Raw genomic sequence first — 21375 nt, forward strand, 5'->3', positions numbered from 1 at the left:
AGCGGTGCTGTGAGGACACGTTTATAGCTCTGGCCTTCTCTGGGAAACTGACTGTCAGCGAGACCAGCCAGAATAGGGGCATCCTAATTCCAGAGCTTTGAGGGAGCAGAGGAAGGTGAGTAGGCTTAGGTCAAAAGTAAATTCAAAAATTCCACTGAACAACCCCTTTAATTCCATGCAAAAAAATATGCAGAGGATCCATCACATGTAGTTGTACTGTTAAGATAAGGCTACAACAACAGTATTCCTAAAGACATGCTTATGTGAGGATGTATGCACTTCATGAAGAATGTGCAGCATTACAAAAGAACTGAAAAAAAAATAAACGAAGAACTAGAATGATAGAATGGAAAGCTTCATATATGCAATTAATGGGAAATTCACTTTAAAGCATAAGTGTCATTTGTTTAAAAAAATAAAAACTCTGACACGTCATCCAAACATTAAAAAATTTTGATCACACCAGGTCTCAACCCGAGACCTGCTTCAACCATTAGTTAAAACTGACTGAAGTGCAAGGCAGCGCTCATCACTTCCCAACAGGATGTATGGGTGCACTCTAACACCACAGACTAATGAGTCGGCTTTAACTGACAGCAAGGAGAAAGTGCGCACTGCTACACAGGTCACCCATCTACGACGATAGCAGAGAGTCTTAGGAATGAGACCAGATGCATGTCAAAAGTTCTTACAAATGACAGTGGCGGTTTAACTTAAAAATAAATAAATAAAATGAACAAACATTCACAATGAACTGAAAATAATGCTTGCAGTACCTCTTGGTGGTAAATCCATATCGCCAGAAGTCAGCCCTATCAAATTTGGCCTTTGGGCATGCACACGATGTCTGTACATAGGTCTGGAAGTATTGGTCAAGCTTGGTGCTTCAGGGTTGTAGCCATCAGCATCATAGGTTTCCGGAAATAAAGGAATAGGCCCTGCATCATTGGGATAAAAAAAAAATAATTATTATTATATATTTCCCTCTCTGAAGTTTATATAAAGCTACATAAACCAGTCTAAAAAAAAAAAAAAAAAAAAAAGAAAACGGAGGATGGAAGATTCATTACACAACTCTGATGGCCGGGACATTGCATAGATGTGATTATGTGTCCACACAAAAAAGTACTAGATTTGTCAGAACTGTTAAAAATTTTTTAAAACAGTCAAAAATTTTGCAATCAGGACAAAAGACTAGTAAGATTGAATCCATGACAGATTGTTTTACTGAATGAAAGAGTGGAATATTAACACTAAAGTCAAAGGAAACCATAAAAGGCTTAACCCCTTAAGGACAATGGACGTACTCCTACGCCCCCGTTTCCGAGTCCTTAAGGACCGAGGACGTAGGAGTACGTCCTGTCCATTCCCGGCCCCCCGCCGCTAGCCGGAGGGGAGCCGATGCCCGATGCCTGCTGAAATCGTTCAGTAGGCATCGCAGCATATCGCCCAGGGGGGTCATTATGACCCCCCATGTCGGCGATGGCCGCAGATCGCTGGACAATTCAGTCCAGCGATCTGGGGCGATTCCGGGTCAATCGAGTCTCCAGTGACCCGGTGACCCGGAATTACTGGCTGATCGGGGCCGTCAGAGACGGCCCCGAACAGCCAGAGCCTGCAGGGGTGAGGTGGCACTGGTGCCACCTCACGATCGCCCTGATTCGTCGGCCGGATTCCCGGCCGACCAATCAGGGCGCCTGCTGCGGGTGTCACTCCCGCACCCGCTCCGCCCCTCTTCCTGAGGACGTGAGCGGGAAGACGACCCCGGGTGCTGGGGACCCCGATCCCCGGCGTTAATGTTGGGATCGGGGCCCCAGGAGCGATGGCGGCGGCGGGACTGACCTGCAGCGTCGATCAGCAGCAGCAGGAGGTGAGTGACAGCCTCCTGCTGTTGCTTAGCAACAGCTCCCAGCATGCAAAAAGGGCATGCTGGGAGCTGTAGTTATGCAACAGGAGGAGGCAGACCACCACAACTTCCAGCATTCCCTTATGGGCATGCTGGGACTTATGGTTTTGCAACAGCTGGAGGCACATTCTTTCTATGGAAAAGTGTACCTTCAGCTGTTGTGTAACTACAACTCCCAGCTTGCACAAACAGCTAAAGTGCATGCTGGGAGTTGTAGTGGTGCATCTGCTGGTTGCATAACTACAACTCCCGCATGCCCGTTGGCTGTCGGTGACTGCTGAGAGTTGTAGTCTTGCAACAGCTGAAGGCACACGGAGTTAAGTAGCAAACCAGTGTGTCTCCAGCTGTTGCATAACTACAATCCCCAGCATCCCCAGCCAAAGTAGTATGCCTCCCGCTGTTGCATAACTACAACACCCAGCATGCCCTTCCGCTGTCCGTACATGCTGGGAGTTGTAGTTTTGCAACAGCTGGATGTCCCCCCCAATCTGAACGTACAGGGTACACTCACATGGGCGGAGGATTACAGTAAGTATCCGGCTGCAAGTTTGAGCTGCGGCAAATTTTCTGCTGCAGCTCAAACTGCCAGCGAGAAACTACTGTGAACCCCCGCCCGTGCGACTGTACCCTAAAAATACTACACTACACTAACACTAAATAAAATAAAAAGTAAAAAACACTACATATACACATACCCCTACACAGCCCCCCTCCCCAATAAAAATGAAAAACGTCTGGTACGCCACTGTTTCCAAAACGGAGCCTCCAGCTGTTGCAAAACTACAACTCCCAGCATGCACTTATAGACCCTACATGCTGGGAGTTGTAGTTTTGCAACAGCTGGATGTCCCCCCCAATCTGAACGTACAGGGTACACTCACATGGGCGGAGGATTACAGTAAGTATCCGGCTGCAAGTTTGAGCTGCGGCAAATTTTCTGCCGCAGCTCAAACTGCCAGCGAGAAACTACTGGGAACCCCCCGCCCGTGCGACTGTACCCTAAAAACACTACACTAACACAAAATAAAATAAAAAGTAAAAAACACTACATATACACATTCCCCTACACAGCCCCCCTCCCCTATAAAAATGAAAAATGTCTGGTACACCACTGTTTCCAAAACGGAGCCTCCAGCTGTTGCAAAACAACTACTCCCAGTATTACCAGACAGCCACTGACTGTCCAGGCATGCTGGGACTTTTACAACAGCTGGAGGCACCCTGTTTGGGAATCACTGGCGTAGAATACCCCTATGTCCACCCCTATGCACGTCCCTAATTTAGGCCTCAAATGCGCATGGCGCTCTCACTTTGGAGCCCTGTCGTATTTCAAGGCAACAGTTTAGGGTCACATATGGGGTATCGCCGTACTCGGGAGAAATTGTGTTACAAATTTTGGGGGGTATTTTCTGCTATTACCCTTTTTAAAAATTTAAAATTTTTGGGAAACCAAGCATTTTAGGTAAAATTATTTTTTTTTTTACATATGCAAAAGTTGTGAATCACCTGTGGGGTATTAAGGTTCACATTACCCCTTGTTACGTTCCCCGAGGGGTCTAGTTTGCAAAATGGTATGCCATGTGTTTTTTTTTTGCGGTTCTGGCACCATAGGGGCTTCCTAAATGCGGCATGCCCCCAGAGCAAAATTTGCTTTCAAAAAGCCAAACGTGACTCCTCTTCTGAGACCTGTAGTGCGCCAGCAGAGCACTTTTCACCCCCATATGGGGTGTTTTCTGAATCGGGAGAAATTGGGCTTCAAATTTTGGGGGGTATTTTCTGCTATTATCCTTTTTAAAAATGTAACATTTTTGGGAAACCAAGCATTTTAGGTAAAACATTTTTTTTTTTTTTTTTTTACATATGCAAAAGTCGTGAATCACCTGTGGGGTATTAAGGTTCACTTTACCCCTTGTTACGTTCCTCGAGGGGTCTAGTTTCCAAAATGGTATGCCATGTGGTTTTTTTTTGCTGTCCTGGCACCATAGGGTCTTCCTAAAGGTGACATGCCCCCCAAAAACCATTTGTCGCTCCTTCCCTTCTGAGCCCTCTACTGCGCCCGCCGAACACTTTACATAGACATATGAGGTATGTGCTTACTCGAGAGAAATTGGGTTTCAAATACAAGTAAAAATTTTCTCCTTTCTACCAATTGCAAAAATTCAAAAATTGGGTCTACAAGAACATGCGAGTGTAAAAAATGAAGATTGTGAATTTTCTCCTTCACTTTTCTGCTATTCCTGTGAAACACCTAAAGGGTTAATACACTTATTGAATGTCATTTTGAATACTTTGGGGGGTGCAGTTTTTATAATGGGGTCTTTTATGGGGTATTTCTAATATGAAGACCCTTCAAATCCACTTTAAACCTGAACTGGTCCCTGAAAAATAGCGAGTTTGAAAATTTTGTGAAAAATTTCCAAATTGCTGCTGAACTTTGAAGCCCTCTGGTGTCTCCAAAAGTAAAAACTCATAAATTTTATGATGCAGATATAAAGTAGACATATTGTATTTGTGAATAAAAAAATGTTTTATTTTGAATATCCATTTTCCTTACAAGCAGAGAGCTTCAAAGTTAGAAAAATGCAAAATTTTCATTTTTTTCATCAAATTTTGGGATTTTTCACCAAGAAAGGATGCAAGTTACCATAAAATTTTACCACTAAGTTAAAGTAGAATATGTCACGAAAAAACAATCTCAGATTCAGAATGATAACTAAAAGCATTCCAGAGTTATTAATGTTTAAAGTGACAGTGGTCAGAATTGCAAAAAACGCTCCGGTCCTTAAGGTGTAAAATGGCCTGGTCCTTAAGGGGTTAAAGGGGTACTCCGGTGAAAACCTTTTTTCTTTTAAATCAACTGGTGGCAGAAAGTTAAACATATTTGTAAATTACTTCTATTAAAAAATCTTAATCCTTCCAGTACTTATTAGCTGCTGAATGCTACAGAGGAAATTTCTTTCTTTTTGGAACACTGATGACATCACGAGCACAGTGCTCTCTGCTAACATCTCTGTCCATTTTAGCAACCGTGCATAGCAGATGTATGCTAAGGGCAGCATGGTGGCTCAGTGGTTAGCACTGCTGCCTTGCAGTGCTGGGGACTTGGGTTCAAATCCCACTAAAGACAATAAATAAAGCGTTATTATTATAATAACGTCAGCAGAGAGAACTGTGGTCGAGATTTCATCATAGAGCAATCCAAAAAGAAAAGAATTTCCTCTGTAGTATTCAGCAGCTAATACGTACAGGAAGGATTAAGATTTTGTAATAGAAGTAATTTACAAATATGTTTAACTTTTTGCCACCAATTGATTTAAAAGAAAAAAGGTTTTCACCGGAGTACCCCTTTAAAAGGGAATCTGTCATCCGTATCACCCGCACTAACCTGTTGGCATAGGCTTGGTGCAAGGGGGTGTTCCCAACCCTCGGGTGCAGGGTGAGGTTTGGCCTGGATCTTCCCTTCTCCCTTGTGCCTACTCTCTGCAGAGCGGAGCTCCATTCTGCAGCAAGAGGCTCAGCACAGGGAAGCCTTACTATGAAGGTGCTAGCAAGATGTCAACGTGTACCCAGAGGCTTTTCCAAATCAAGGGGAGAGAAGTATCAAAATTGACAGAGGAAAAGTGGGCTAGTAACCCATGGTAACCAATCTTTTAACCTCTGTGTAGCTGAGGCAGTATTAAAGCAGACACAGGAGCAACAAATTAAACCAATGAGATCCATATAAGGCAGTGTTTCCCAACCAGGGTGCCTCCAGCGTTTGCAAAACTACAAGTCCCAGCCTTTGGCTGTCCGGACATGCTGGGAATTGCAGTTTTTCAACTGCTGGAGGCACCCTGGTTGGGAAACACTGATATAAGCTATGTTCCAACAGTGAACCTTTTGAAAGAAAGCAGTAAACCAACGGTCATAGCCAACTACCTTCCTATTTCTTTACTAGAAATGGTGGCAAAGATGTACTAAAAACTGGTGAAATGTACTACAAAGGAGCTTCCATATAGATCACATTAATAACAGCCAAAGAAGAAACATAGTTGTACATTATTTTATTTACCTGAGGAGAAAAGTGATGGTGGCGCACCAGGAGGAGGGGGGTGATGAATGCCAGTAGTCACTACAGTAGGGACTGAGCTCGTGGCAGAATTTGGAGGCGCATCCATTCCAGCAGGCTGTAAAGGTGGAAGAGGGGGAGGTGGACCTGCCAAACAAAGTACACACTTATGAGGCTGGGTTTGTTAGAAAGTCGTTGGAAAATAAACTGATTGTATGGCGTACAGCAGAAATAGCTATTAGCATCTGTTACACATATGTTTTTATCCTTATCAAGAGTATCACATTAGTATAATATGTAGATGTTAAACATAAATGTAATGTAAACCCAGCCCAAGCAGGACCAAAGAACACTGAGCAAAAATATATTAACAGGACACAGGAAGGTTCTTCCCTTAATATTTCATGTTCAGTATTCATATTTTTGTATTGTCTGATTAACATTTTTAACTGTAACCACGTATCAGTCTAATTCACCCAGAGTGCAGGAAAACAGCAATATTTTATCCACTCATCAGAGTCATTTTCAAGCCTGGGACAACCTGACTGATCGGTTGTGGTCACCGGTCTCAGCATCCCAACCAGAACCGGTCTGTTTAAGCCCTATTAGCAACTTACTAACAGAGTGAACAGAACAGAACACCCATCTCCTCAGCTGTGGTTTCTTTCCCTGAACTGAAATATGAGGTCAAGGCCTGAGGAGCTCTTGGGCACAGTTGTCTGCTGCCACGCAGGTCTGTGCCCGATGACTGTTATAGGCTGTGACTGAGAAAGGGGGGTCCAGGCTGCCTTATCTGATCAGCCGTGAAGATGATGGGCAAAAAAAAAATCATCCCTCTCCTTCACATCACTGCAGAGTGAAGCACTCCCATACAAATGAATGGAGCGTGTGCTGTCTTCTCCACAAACCAGGGGCCGTTATGGAGGTCGCTGGAGCCCCCTGTGAATGAATGCTTATCCCCTATAACAGTGGTTTCAACCTGCAGACCTCCAGATGTTGCAAAGCTACGACTGTCTGGACATGCTGGGAGTTGTAGTTCTGCAACATCTGGAGTTCCGCAGGTTGGAGACCACTGCCCTATAAGATATTTTTCACTGGAGAACCCTTTTAAGGCCATGACAAGATAGCCCTGTGGTGCTCTCTCTAGACTCCGGCATCTCCTCTAGGCTAAACCCGAGACATAATTGCTTTAACCCTTTAAAACGGAACCAGTCATGAAATGTTACCATATATAACATATGGCAACACTATATAGTTAAAATCTTCTTCCTCAACATTCCCAGGGGACGTTTCTGCATACGGGAATAGTGAGGATATTTAGTTTAAGTAGTTCCCTGGGAGGAGAGCTATACTCCCCTAGTCCTGTCTTCTCCGGCTGTACTCGCACCCCCTCAGTGTGATTTACAGCCCTCGTCACTGCTCTTCTTCAGTAGATGAAGCAGGGCAATGACGCGGGCCATGCTGAGGCTGTCAATCACACTGAGGGTGCATGATTACAGCTGGAGAAGACAGGACAAGGCGAGTATACCTCCCTACCCAGGGGGCTACATATGGGGCTGGCGGAGGACACTTTCTAACAGGCAGGCTGGGGATGGTGAGGAGGAGGAAGACTTTACCATTTATATATAACACGTTGCCATGTGCTATATATGGTATAACCTGATGACAGATTCCCTTTAAGGATACAACCAATCCTCGTTTTTCCTCCTCACAGGAGACATAACCCTTTTTTCCCCATCCACAAAGCTATATAAGGACTAGTTTTTTCAGAGCGCAACACTTCACACCGACACTTATAAGGTGAAGCAGAGAACTTAATGGTAAAACTGACAAGTTTTCTCTATCGTGTGAGTCAAGAGGGTTAAAATACCCATATTTACATAATTTTTCTATTATTGTACCAAAAAAAAAAAATGTATGACAAATTTGTATGCTTAAAAGTGTCCTCTTCTGACCCCTAAATTCTATTAGTTTTCCATATGCAAGAATGTTTCTCTAATTTTTATTGGTACCCTTATGGTTTGATGGGACATTCAGGTTATTTTTAAAATGATGTGACCTTTGGATAGGGGATAAGATGTCTAGGGGTGCGGAGTACCCCTTTAAGGTTCTGCTCTCTACCATGAAGCAATCTGTGGTTGTCAACAATACTTGCACTGGTGACTTTACAGGCAGCACTACTACATTTAGAACAGGTTTCCAACAAAGGAAAGTTAGAAAAATGTGCTGTTTTTAAGGCAATATAAGTAAAATCGTTGTACTTTCCCCCCATCTGATCACCTGATTTTCTGCCTGAACTGTGGCCATACTATCACCATGGAAACGTGTGCACTCACTGGGGGAGATTTATCAAGGCCTGTGCTGAGGAAAAGTTGACCAGTTGCCCATAGCAACCAATCAGATGGCTTCTTTCATTTTTCAGGGGCCTTTTCAAAAAAATGAAAGTGATCTGATTGGTTGCTGTGGGCAACTGGGCGACTTATCTTCTGCACAGGATTTCATTAATCTCCCTTACTGTCCCCATAATCCTTTGTCTGCATACACAGTGGAGACTTATGGGGGAGATATATGAAAGACTTTCTGTTGCCCATGACAACCAATTATAGCTCTGCTTTCATTTCATATTCTGTTTAGAAAAATTTAAGCTGTGCTGTGATTGGTTGCTATGGGCAACAGAGTAATGTGTATCACGGTATTTTTGTAACTTATGGCGGTTCCACGGTATTTCTTTCACCCCCCCCCCCCCCCCAAATCATGTTACCCGCCAGCGCCGTTCTGCTCCCCCCAAATCATGTTACCCGCCAGCGCTGTTCTGCTCCCCCCAAATCATGTTACCTGCCAGCGCTGTTCTGCTCCCCCCCCAATTAATTATCAGCCCAGCGGGGTACTACTCGCATATGTCACCCGCAAGCACTGCCCTCTTCCTCTTTGTTACGGGCCACCGGCGCTGGAACTCTATACTGTACGCCAGTGGTCTCCAACCTGCGGACCTCCAGCTGTTGCAAAACTACAACTCCCAGCATGCCCGGACAGCCAACGGCTGTCCGGGTATGCTGAGAGTTGTAGTTTTGCAACAGCTGGAGCCGCAGGTTAGAGACCACTGCTGTACGCTGTATCCCTATGCCCGGGCTGCAAAAGATAAAACAAAAGAAACTTTAACTTACCTACGTCGGCCTCACGCTGTTCCTGGGGACTGGAACGTCGGACAGCAGTCAGCCTATCACGGGCCGCAGCGATGTTCCGCCCCGGCCAGTGATAGACTGAGCCCACTGTCATGTAGGAAGCCGGCTTCTTACATGACAGTGGGCTCAGCCTATCACCTGCAAGGGCGGGACAACGCTGCGGCCGGCGATAGGCTGACTGCTGTCCGACGTTCCAGTCCCCAGTGTAAGGCCGACGTAGGCAAGTTAAAGTTTATTTTGTTTATCTTTTGAAGCCCGGGCATAGGGATACAGCGTACAGCAGTGGTCTCCAACCTGCGGACCTCCAGCTGTTGCAAAACTACAACTCCCAGCATACCCGTACAGCCGTTGGCTCACAGTAAGATTCTCTTTGTTGCTCATAGCAACCAATCACAGCTTAGTTTTCATTTTACCAAAATGAGAAATAAAATGTGAGCAGTGATTGGTTGCTATGGGCAACAAAGAGAACCTAACTATAAGGCAGCTTCAGACATCTGCTCTGCCAGACTTTTGAAGTCTTCTCCACATTGCTGCTACTGTAAATGTTGGTGGCCATACCTTAAACGTACAGTCACTAAGGCTGGAGTATAAGTTGCCAGGAGATACAGTCTGATGCACTTCCATTGTCAAGTCCAGATTCATCAAAACCTGTGCAGAGTAAAAGTTGACCAGCTGCCCATAGCAACCAATCAGATCGCTTCTTCTATTGTTCAACGGCCTTGTTAAAAACGAAAGTAGTAATCTGATTGGTTGCTATGGGCAGCTGGTCAACTTTTCCTCTCCATTGATCAGGCATGTCCCGATACCATATTTATTTTTCTTAAGACCCAGTACGAGTACCATTACTTTTCTTTAAAATACTTGCTGATACCAATTACCGATACTTTTTTCAATGTCATGTGACAGGTTTTTTTTACGTATTTTCTTTTTTTTTTATATGGGAAAACGTTTAAGAGGAAGGGCTTATTTCATATATATAAAAAAAAAAGTAATTGTTTTTTACCATTTTATTTACCGTATATACTCGAGTATAGGCCGAGTTTTTCAGCACGATTTTTCGTGCTGAAAACACCCCCCTCGGCTTATACTCGAGTGAACTCCCCCACCCGCAGTGGTCTTCAACCTGCGGACCTCCAGAGGTTTCAAAACTACAACTCCCAGCAAGCCCGGGCAGCCATCGGCTGTCCGGGCTTGCTGGGAGTTGTAGTTTTGAAACCTCCGGAGGTCCGCAGGTTGAAGACCACTGCGGCCTTCAACATCATCCAGCCCCCTCTCACCCCCTTTAGTTCTGAGTACTCACCTCCGCTCGGCGCTGGTCCGGTCCTGCAGGGCTGTCCGGTGAGGAGGTGGTCCGGTGAGGAGGTGGTCCGGGCTGCTATCTTCACCGGGGAGGCCTCTTCTAAGCGCTTCGGGCCCGGCCTCAGAATAGTCACGTTGCCTTGACAACGACGCAGATACGTCGCTGTCAAGGCAACGGCTCTATTCCGGGCCGGAAGCGCGGAGAAGAGGCGCCCCCGGTGAAGATAGCAGCCCGGACCACCTCCTCACCGGACCACCTCCTCACCGGACCACCTCCTCACCGGACAGCCCTGCAGGACCGGACCAGCGCCGAGCGGAGGTGAGTACTCAGAACTAAAGGGGGTGAGAGGGGGCTGGATGATGTTGAAGGCCGCAGTGGTCTTCAACCTGCGGACCTCCGGAGGTTTCAAAACTACAACTCCCAGCAAGCCCGGACAGCCGATGGCTGCCCGGGCTTGCTGGGAGTTGTAGTTTTGAAACCTCTGGAGGTCCGCATGTTGAAGGCCGCAGTGGTCTTCAACCTGCGGACCTCCGGAGGTTTCAAAACTACAACTCCCAGCAAGCCCGGACAGCCGATGGCTGCCCGGGCTTGCTGGGAGTTGTAGTTTTGAAACCTCTGGAGGTCCGCATGTTGAAGGCCGCAGTGGTCTTCAACCTGCGGACCTCCGGAGGTTTCAAAACTACAACTCCCAGCAAGCCCGGACAGCCGATGGCTGCCCGGGCTTGCTGGGAGTTGTAGTTTTGAAACCTCTGGAGGTCCGCAGGTTGAAGACCACTGAGGGCGAATGATGAGAAGAGGATGATGAAGGGGGGGGGGGTGTGGGGATGATGAAGGGGGGGGGGTGTGGGATGATTACAAGGGGATGATGAAGGGGGGGATGTGTGGGATGATAAGGGGATGTGTGGGATGATGACAAGGGGATGATGAAGGGGGGATGTGTGGGATGATGACAAGGGGATGATGAAGGGGGGATGTGTGGGATAAGGGGATGTGTGGGATGATGACAAGGGGATGATGAAGGGGGGATGTGTGGGATGATGACAAGGGGATGATGAAGGGGGGATGTGTGGGATGATAAGGGGATGTGTGGGATGATGACAAGGGGATGATGAAGGGGGGATGTGTGGGATGATGACAAGGGGATGATGAGGATGTTAATGACGGGTCTGGATGATGACAGGGGGGGATGAGGTATTTCCCACCCTAGGCTTATACTCGAGTCAATAACTTTTCCTGGGATTTTGGGTTGAAATTAGGGGTCTCGGCTTATACTCGGGTCGGCTTATACTCGAGTATATACGGTAAGCTTTTTGATTCCAAACAGCATCTCTCAGGATTTTTAGGCTTTGATTAGACTGATTCAACTTTGATCGCAGCATCTAAAGGGTCAATACCAGCCGTCAGCACGATCGGGTACAAGTACTTGTGCAAATGTAAAGTATTGGTCCCAATACTGATACAAGTATCCCTAGTTTTGACAAATCTTCCCCTATGTGGTTCATCTAGATATACTACAAGGGAGGCGGGAGTATTCATCTCCAACAGGTGAGTTTACCCATCTTCCTCCATCTTCAAAAAGTTCACAGGCAATAAAAAAAAAAAAAATTAAATATAGCCAAATTATTAGGGCTGGGCGGTATAGCGGTTCATACCGAATACCGAAATTTTTGTTCTGCACGATATGAATTTTAACCCATACCGCAATACCGGTTTGGCCCCTCCCCCTCGGGAATGAATGAATCAGCCCAGCGCTGCGCTGTCCACACATCGGGGAACTAATCATATGTGACTTGCGAGCGCTGTTCTGCCCCCCCCAATTCATTATTAGCCCAGCGTTGTCCCCATCAGGATACTACTCACATGTCACCCGCACGCGCTGCCCTCCTCGTCCTGTTAGTTGCGGCCGCCGGCGCTGACACTCTATACCAGTGGTCTCCAACCTGAGGCATGCTGGGAGTTGTAGTTTTGCAACATCTGGAGGTCTGCAGGTTGGAGAGCACTGCTCTATACTCTGCGGTATCCCTATGTCTGGGCTGCAAAAAATAAACAAAATAAAACTTGTTTCCTGGGGACGGGAACGTCGGACAGCCGTCAGCCTATCACCAGCCGCAGCGATGTTCCACCTCAGCCGGTGATAGGTAGAGCCCACTGTCATGTAAGGAGCCGGCTTCTTTCAGGACAGTGGGCTCAGCCCATCACCGGCTGAGGCGGAACATCGCTGTGGCCAGTGATAGGCTGAAAGCTCTCCGACGTTCCCGTCCCCAGCGTAAGGCCGACGTAGGTGCGTTAAAGTTTATTTTGTTTACCTTCTGCAGCCCGGGCATAGGGATACCGCACAGTATAGAGTGCCAGCGCCGGCAACAAACAGGACGAGCAGCACATGCTGGTCATATGCGAGTATTTACTCCAATGGGGATGTGGGCTGATAATATTGAGGGGGGGGGGCTAGGAAATACCGTTATATACTGTGGAACCGCCAAAAGTTTAAAAAAATACCTTGATACACACATTTGGTCATACCGCCCAGCCCTACAAATTATAGACAGAAATAAGGGTATGGAAGAAGCATACTTAGTCACATAAATATAATAATGTCAGACAGTATCTAAGCCCTAATAATCTTAATCATTCTAATATTCATGCTCGTCATGTCACCTTACAGCTCAAAAAAAGGATATTGTAAATAGTTTACATAAGAATTTATCCATCCTTTAACAAGACAAAGATATATCTAAATTATTGGCAAAGTATTTGTTCCATGGTGAAATGTGCCACATTATCAGCACCAAGTTATCTGTAAGCCTATATACCAAGAAAACCAATATCCCTACATGCAATCAAAAGAATAGAATGGCCAACACTACGAGGATGACTTGCGACTTCTTCATTATTCAAAGTGCATAAAAATGGCAAACAACCAGAAAGGAACACTAAAAACGATCTGACATGTTTTGGCTACAACACTAGAGCTGCACGATATGGTAAAATGTGCGATTGCAATTATGGGAGTAAATAATGAAATTTCAATATAATAAACAAATGGTAAAATCCCCCCTATTTAATGTCCAATCCCTCCATTTCATAAAGCCAACTCGCCCAATTTAATGTCCATTAACTGAAAAGGAAATTGAGGGTATTGGATATGAAATGGAGAAATTAGCCTAATTCCTCCTCATTTCATGTGCCTGGCCTGGTATAGTGTAGTCTCCACCTTCTCCGGCATTTAGCTCTATTGTTTAGCACAGCCACATGGGAGGGAACACTGGGAGTATGTGTATTCCCTTAAGGATCGGGAGAGGGGGTTTGTTTTTTTCTTCCTATGATTTAAATTGTACTCTTCTGACCCTTATCTCTTATTTTTCCATATAAGGGGCTGTATGAGGCTCATTTATTCTGCTGTGATCTGTAGTTTTTATCGGTACCATTTATGTTTTTGATGGGACTTCTTGGTCACTTTTTTACAATTTTTTTCTGGTATATTAGGGGACCAAAAATTTGCAATCCTGTTATTTGTTTTTCTTTTTTTTTTTATATTTACGCCATTGACGTTTCATTAATGTTATATTTCAATAGTTCTGACATTTACGCACTAAGGCCAAGGCCAAAGGCTGTCAGTGCATGCTGGGAGTTGTAGTTTTGCAACAGCTTGAGGCACACTGTTTGGAAAACACTGCCATGGGGACTATTAGATGCAATCTTGCGATTGAAGACACTGATCAATGCTGTGCCATAGGAGCCTATAGTAGAGCATTGATCAGTGTCATCGAACAAGCCAGAGGCAGATAGGGAACCTCTGCCTGATCTCTCAGCTGATCGGGACCCCGTGGGTATTACCGTGGGTGTTCCAATCAGCTCCACTGAGCTACTGGCACTTCATTTCGGCATTTTAGTCGCCACAATCAACTTTCATTGCAGCGTCTAAAGGGTTAATGCCGGACATCACCCGAATCGGTTTTGTCCGGCATTAGCCAGTATGAAGCAAGCTCAGCTTCATACACATGCCGCACAGCTGCGCCGTATACATATGGCAGCCAGTCGTAGAGGGGTTAATTCCCCTCCCCCCAGCGCATGGCACTGCTGGGAGGAGAGACAATTGGCCGCACAGTGGAGGACCTGGACCGCACCGCAGGGGATCATAGAATACAGCAGTCGTTGGACCCCACCACCGCAGGTAAGATTCGCATCATTTTCCCAAGGCCAATATCGACATATCGCAATCCACAATTATCGCAACTCGACTGGGATTGCGATACATCGTGCAGGCCTAAACAACACCTTAGCCATATAATAGATAGACCTATGTAAGCAATCCAATAATTGCCTAAAAAAAGTCCCCTATGGACCTAAAGTGCGCACACACACATTTTTTTTTTTACTATAATAAAAGTAACCCTCCATTTTCCAGTTTCAAATAACTAAATAATATCAAAACGCCAGAACAGCAATTTTTTGGTCATAACAAAATAAAAAATAAATTGATCAGTGAAAACTATATAAGTTCAAACTTTGTAAGGCTAATTTTCCACACTGATTTTTTTCTGACGATTTTTTTGAAAAACCACCACTGCAGTTTTGAGCTGTTTTTGAGGCCAGAAGTGTATTTAAAAGGAATGGGAAATATAAAAGGAAAGACTTCTACTTCTCCCTATTGGATCCACTTCTGACTTTGGCTAAAAAACTGCAGTCATTGTTTCGTAGTTTCCAAAAAAGAAATACCGTATTTTTCGCCGTATAAGATGCACTTTTTCTTCCCAAAACTGGGGGGGGGGGGGGGAAGTCGGTGCGTCTTATACGGCGAATACACCCCTATCACGGCGGTCCCTGCGGCCATCAACGGCCGGCACCCGTGGCTAATACAGGACATCACCGATCGCAATGATGCCCTGTATTAACCCTTCAGACGCGGCGATCAAAGCTGACCGCCACGTCTGAAGGGAAAGTGACACTAACCCGGCTATTCAGTCGGGCTGTTCAGGACCGCCGCGATTTCACCGCGGCGGTCCCGAACAGCCCGACTGAATAGCCGGGTTAGTGCTTACAGGACATCGGGAGGGACCTTACCTGCCTCCTCGGCGTCTTCTCCGTTCAGAGATCCCCTGTATGGCCGGCGCTCTCCTTCTCGTCATCACGTCGTCAGGTACGTGCGTCTGCGTGCGTAACGACGTGATGGCGGCGACGGAGAGCGAGGATACCCGGCAGCAGAGACGTTCCGGAGCAACGGGGACATGGCGACAGTGATGGAGCGACATCCAGGGCAGCGGTGAAGGGTCCGGAGCGGAGGGGACACATGAGTATTATCTCCTATGCAGTGGTCTTCAATCTGCGGACCTCCAGATGTTGCAAAACTCCAGATGTTTTGCAACATCTGGAGGTTCGCAGGTTGAAGACCACTATTGGGTTCAAAATCTTTATTTTTAGATTTTGCACCTATAAATTGGGTGCGTCTTATACGCCGGTGCGTCCTATAGGGCGAAAAATACGGTAAATAACTGCCCCCACCGATCCCAAGTAAAGAGGTCAAATGTCTAATGAATGGACTTCTGTAAATTGCCAAACCCAGCACTTGGCAATTTTCGGATGCTACATAGAGAATGACAAGTGTGATGTACAGATTTACAACGGTACCTGTAACAGGTGGAAGGCTAGGTGGAAGAGGACCTGGTGGAGGAACTGGTGGTCGTAAATTTACAGGGGGAGGCGTTAAAAGTGATGGAGGTGGGGGAAGTCCCGGAGGGGGTGGTCCGTCTACAACAGGTGGCTGTGCTGGGAATGGAAGTATTCCAGGTAGATTCACATCTTCAACAACTACAGGATCACTGCCGTGATCAAATGGACACAGGTCGCCTCGCATACAAAATCCTTTCTCTGGGGAAATAGAAAAAAAAAAGAAAATCTATTATTAATGTCCATAAGCAGGCTTAAATGTTTAAACATAACAGCAAAAGTTACAAAGAAAATCATTGCCAATTTAATTTTAATATCCAAAACCTGTTACCCACAAAGATTATATGGCATGCACTGCACAAAAATGAGTCCTACTCCGAGAGACTAGAAAGCAAAACCTGTTGTACCAACATACATGACAAATAAACGAGTGCTAGATATTGCAGTCAGTAAAAACCCTCCCCAAATGTGTCATGTGTGAGGGTGTATGCACACTACTTGTCTGCAATTTGTAAGGAGACAAGTAAAACTCCCTACCATCATAGTCTCTGCAGCGCTTCTTGGGCATGGGAGGTCTTCCATAATTGCTGTGGTCCACTTGGTCTTCATGGAATTCTGGCCAATTTTCAGCGGAATTATTGCCATGGTGTGAAGGGGTGATTACTGTGATGGTGCTGTTTAGAGTTGGCACAGGGAAATGTGCTGATCCGATGTGAGGCACTGAGGAACTGGTCTGGTAACTATCATCAGAGGGATCTGTCCGCTCAAGATTGTACTTAGATTTTCCAGAATCCTTGTCTAACAAAAATGATTTATATAAAAGAAAATACAAAATAAAAACATTAACATGAAGAAATTATACAACTAAAAGAATAACCGCATATATAACTGTAGACATGCTGTAATAAAGCCACATAAGAACACAAATAAGGTTGCAATGCTATAAGTGGTTTTACACTTTTCTACTGTCTGACCACTAGATGCACGGCTCAAACGAGAGCAGCCAATTACTGTATTCCAGTAGATACTGCAGGGGACACGAGTAACTGTCAACTTCCCTATCAATAGTCTTCCCAGAGTTTTAGACCAGCTGGCATCACTCTTGCTGTGCCAAATACTGTGGTGATTAGTAACTCCCTTTAGGGTATGGTCACAAAGTGGATATGCAAAGCGAAATCTGCTGCACAGCGCTGTGTATTCTCCTATAAGCAGACAGACAGGGTTTGGAGATTGGGTCAGCGTGACTGACACGTGGGCCTGCCTCTGAACCTTACTGTACACACGGGGCTGCTCACAGAGAATATGCAGCATATTTCCTGCTGCGCAGAAATATGCTGGGTATATGCCACGTGTGACCCTACCCTTAAAGTGGGCAGTGATTCTCCAGTCCAGTGTCTTCATTGTGTCTGTGACTTAGGAACCAGGAGTTGGAAACGTGGTACATAGAATCATAACCCTGTAGATGACTCTACAATCACATGACAATGATGCTTGCACATCCCTCAGGGATGATTGTTCCTACTAAGATGTCACATGCAGGTGTACTTGTACTGTACATGAATTCTCAGTGATAATGTAAGTGACACTTGCTTAGGAGCATTCCCTTATAAAGCTGCCTTACTACCATTAGGTTTCTAACAGTAGTAAAGCATGACATGCACGCTCTGTCACTGGAAAACACAAGTTCTGCACATTTTGTGGAGCAGTTGCCCATAGCAGTCAGATTTCTTCTCTAATTTTTAGAAAGGCTTCTGAAAAATGAAAGCTTGCATCTGATTGGCTGTTACAGGAAACTGCCCCACCGTTCCTCTGCACAAGGTGTGATACATTTTCCGCTTAGTACTCTTTACGCACCTCTACTCCTGGTCCTACTTCGCGTTCGGCTCCGACTTCTCTCTCTGTCTCGGTCACGTTGCCTTTCTTTACTCCAACTGCGACTACGACTTCTGCTGTAACTGCGACTTCTCCCTCTCCTTCTGTTGTATCTATCTCTGTAGGAGTCTCGTCGAGGTAGGATCCGCTCATGTTCCCTTTTACGAGAACGATCATCTTTTTTCCGGTCTTCTCTGCTCCTTGTGTAAGAATTAATAAAACATGGCACAAATGAAGTGTAAACATATATAGTCAGAGGTTTGCTTCATTTTAAAGGCAGCGTATCGCTTACGTAAGTTTATTAACACCAGATACTGAATGAATGAATGAATATATATATATATATATATATATATATATATATATATATATATATATATATATATATATATATATATATATAGTGTTTCTTATGTCCATTTTCTAAAGGTACATTTTTATGACACGGAGATGACTGTTGAGAAGTGATTGCTACAGAAAAGAAAGAGGTAGGTTACTTCAAGAATTCAGGGTTTAATAAATATAGTCCACGACGTGGAAAATAACCTTTATATAGATATTTAACATACAATTTTAATTTACATAGCCTTTAAGAATATATACACACACATATATATATATATATATATATATATATCCCCCCGTTTTGTATAGAATGACCTACATAATGGAATATGACCCTGCTGTTGCCATGCAACAGCGCGCACGATTTCCCACAATCCCCCTTGTTTGCATACACCAATGTTTCCCAACCAGGGTGCCTATAGACAGCCTCTGGCTGTCCAGGCATGCTGGGAGTTGTAGTTTTGCAACACCTGGAGGTACCCTGGTTGGGAAACACTGGCATACACAGTAGAGACTAAGGAAATGCTTGTACATTTGAAAAATGTTTACTTTCACAATATGCTTCAGTGTCCACCTATTTATCTAAACCTCTTTAATATGTAATGAGAAAGGAGAAGGAAAAGGCAATGAACTGATTCTTTGGTGGGGCAAATATTGTACTTCTATATAAAACTACAGTTACAAGAAACAGACACGGGGCCCTGGAACAGTAGTGTACACCAAATCATTTACTCTTACCTTGTATTCTTTGAGCTCTGCACTTTGCTTCCACTCAGGCGGCCTGATGTAGTATCAACATCTGGTTTCTGTTCCTGGCCTCCTGCTCTAAAAGACGTACCAGACGTGCTCTCCCTGTCAGAGTTACTCCGTTTTCTATTATTTTCCCTGTTTAGTGACAATATGGAACAAGTGTTTAAAAGAAAAGGAACCTAAAAAGAGTACCACCTTTGTAAGTTTATCTTAAGGCGTATTCACACTGGATCTGTTGTGGATTTGAAATTGCAGATATGCAACTGGAGATTTTACATGGTAATTCATACAGGTTTTTTTGGCATGTCAATGAAGTGATCCTGTGCGTGTGAATGCGCCCTTAAAGTGTAACTCATTACCAGAACAATACCCATACTACAGTATATAAAAAATAATTAAGTTAAAATAAGTGGTACACTTTACATGAAGAAAGCAAACTTTGCTTTCATAACAGACAGATCTTTTATTACACAGACTTATCCATTTTGCTTCCTGGGATAACACATTTCTATGGACCAAATTAGATTCTGAAGATCAGGAAATGCTGTAGATACATACAGAATAAGGAGATTTTTTAACACTTACCGTAAAATCTCTTTCTCGAAGGATCCATTGGGGGACACAGACAGTGGTGTATCTTGCTGTCTCTAGGAGGTGTGACACTATGGTGATAAAAAAAAAGTCAGCTCCTCCCAGCAGGATATACCCGCCTTCAGGCTCTGAGCTAGTCAGTTTAAGTTCCAGAGCAATAGGAAGAGACCAATAGGTCAAGGAAAAACCCCAATAGGTCAAGGAAAAAAAAAGGCGGGAGCTGTGTCCCCCAATGGATCCTTCGAGAAAGATTTTACGGAAAGTGTTAAAAAAAATCACCTTTTCTCTATCGGCTCCATTGGGGGACACAGACAGTGGGACGTACCAAAGCCGTCCCTTGGGTGGGCAGATAAGTAATCAGGCAGACGGCTGATCCGCTGCCGCCTGCAACACCTTAAGCCCCAGGGTAGCATCAGCCGATGCAAAAGTATGAACCCGATAAATCCTCGAGAAAGTGTGCATAGACGACCAGGTAGCCGCCTTGCAAATCTGCAAGGCCGAGGATCTATTCTGGAGAGCCCAGGATGCCCCAACAGAACGCGTGGAATGAGCCACAACCCTGAAAGAAGGAATCTTCCCCTTACAGCGATAGACTTCCGAAATGGCAGACCGAATCCACCTAGAAATGGTGGCCTTGGAAGCAGGTTGTCCCTTGCGACGACCTTCCATAAGGGCGAAAAAGGAATCACACTGACGAAATGAAGAAGTGATGGAGAGATAAGACCGAACAGCCCGAACCACGTCCAGCTTGTGCAGTAAGCACAGTAACCTAGGATGAGAAGGAGCCGGGCAAAATGACGGGAGGACAATGTCCTCATTGAGATGAAAGGCCGAGACCACCTTAGGTAAAAAGGAAGGGTCTGGCCGGAAAACAACCTTGTCCTGGTGGATCACCAGAAACGGAGAACGGCCGGGAGGAGCTGCCAATTCAGACACCCTCCGGAAGGAGGTGATAGCCACCAGAAACGCCACTTTCCAAGAAAGGAGGCGGAGAGACACCTCTCTAAGGGGCTCAAAGGGCGCACCCTGGAGGGCACTCAGAACCAAATTCAAGTCCCAAGGAGGAGACCCCTAGAGAGCAGGTCCGGACGGAGCGGAAGGCGCAATCGAGCGTCGTCCAGGAGCCTGACTACGTCAGCGTACCACGACCTTCGGGGCCAATCTGGGGCTACCAGAATGGTGGAGACGCCATCTGCCTTGAGCTTTCTCAGTACCCTGGGAAGAAGTGGAAGAGGAGGGAACAGATAGGGTAGGGCAAACCTCGCCCAAGGAATCCCTAGGGCGTCCACGGCTAGAGCCTGAGGGTCCCGGGACTTGGACACAAAAGGAAGGATCTTCCGATTGTGCCGGGACGTGAAGAGGTCCACGTCTGGGATGCCCCAGAGGTCGCAGAGTTGGGCAAAAACCTCTGGATGTAGGGACCACTCGCCGGGGTCGGGTGAGGACCGACTGAGGAAGTCCTCTTCCCAGTTGAGCACCCCCAGGATGTGAATCGCCGAAATGGCCGGAACCTTGCTCTCTGCCCAGGAGAGAATCTGTCACCTCGGCCATGGTCACCGGGGGGCCCGGGAGCGAAAAAAGCGATCCCTCGGAAGGGATGCAAATTCGATCCGGTAACAGTTGGACACCACGTCTCTGACCCAAGAGTCTTGAATGTGAGAGGTCCAAATGTCTCGAAAAAGTAAGAGACGACCTCCCACCCGAGAAGAAACCGTGG

General features: G+C 45.6%; 1 protein-coding gene across 2 annotated transcripts in view; it reads right to left on the reverse strand.

Annotated features, from left to right (window-relative positions):
• Nucleotides 1–21375, reverse strand: part of RBM26 (RNA binding motif protein 26) — an 87791-nt gene that overhangs the window by 54940 nt on the left and 11476 nt on the right. For both annotated transcript variants that reach the window (XM_056555572.1, XM_056555573.1), the window contains exons 5-10: nucleotides 19056–19202; nucleotides 17955–18172; nucleotides 16638–16898; nucleotides 16062–16301; nucleotides 5958–6101; nucleotides 777–938 (exon numbers count right to left, since the gene is read on the reverse strand). In XM_056555572.1, the coding sequence (XP_056411547.1) occupies nucleotides 777–938; nucleotides 5958–6101; nucleotides 16062–16301; nucleotides 16638–16898; nucleotides 17955–18172; nucleotides 19056–19202 (1172 nt within the window). The remainder of the gene's footprint in view (nucleotides 1–776; nucleotides 939–5957; nucleotides 6102–16061; nucleotides 16302–16637; nucleotides 16899–17954; nucleotides 18173–19055; nucleotides 19203–21375) is intronic.

This window comes from Hyla sarda, chromosome 2 (assembly GCF_029499605.1).
Source record: "Hyla sarda isolate aHylSar1 chromosome 2, aHylSar1.hap1, whole genome shotgun sequence".
NCBI lineage: Eukaryota > Metazoa > Chordata > Amphibia > Anura > Hylidae > Hyla > Hyla sarda.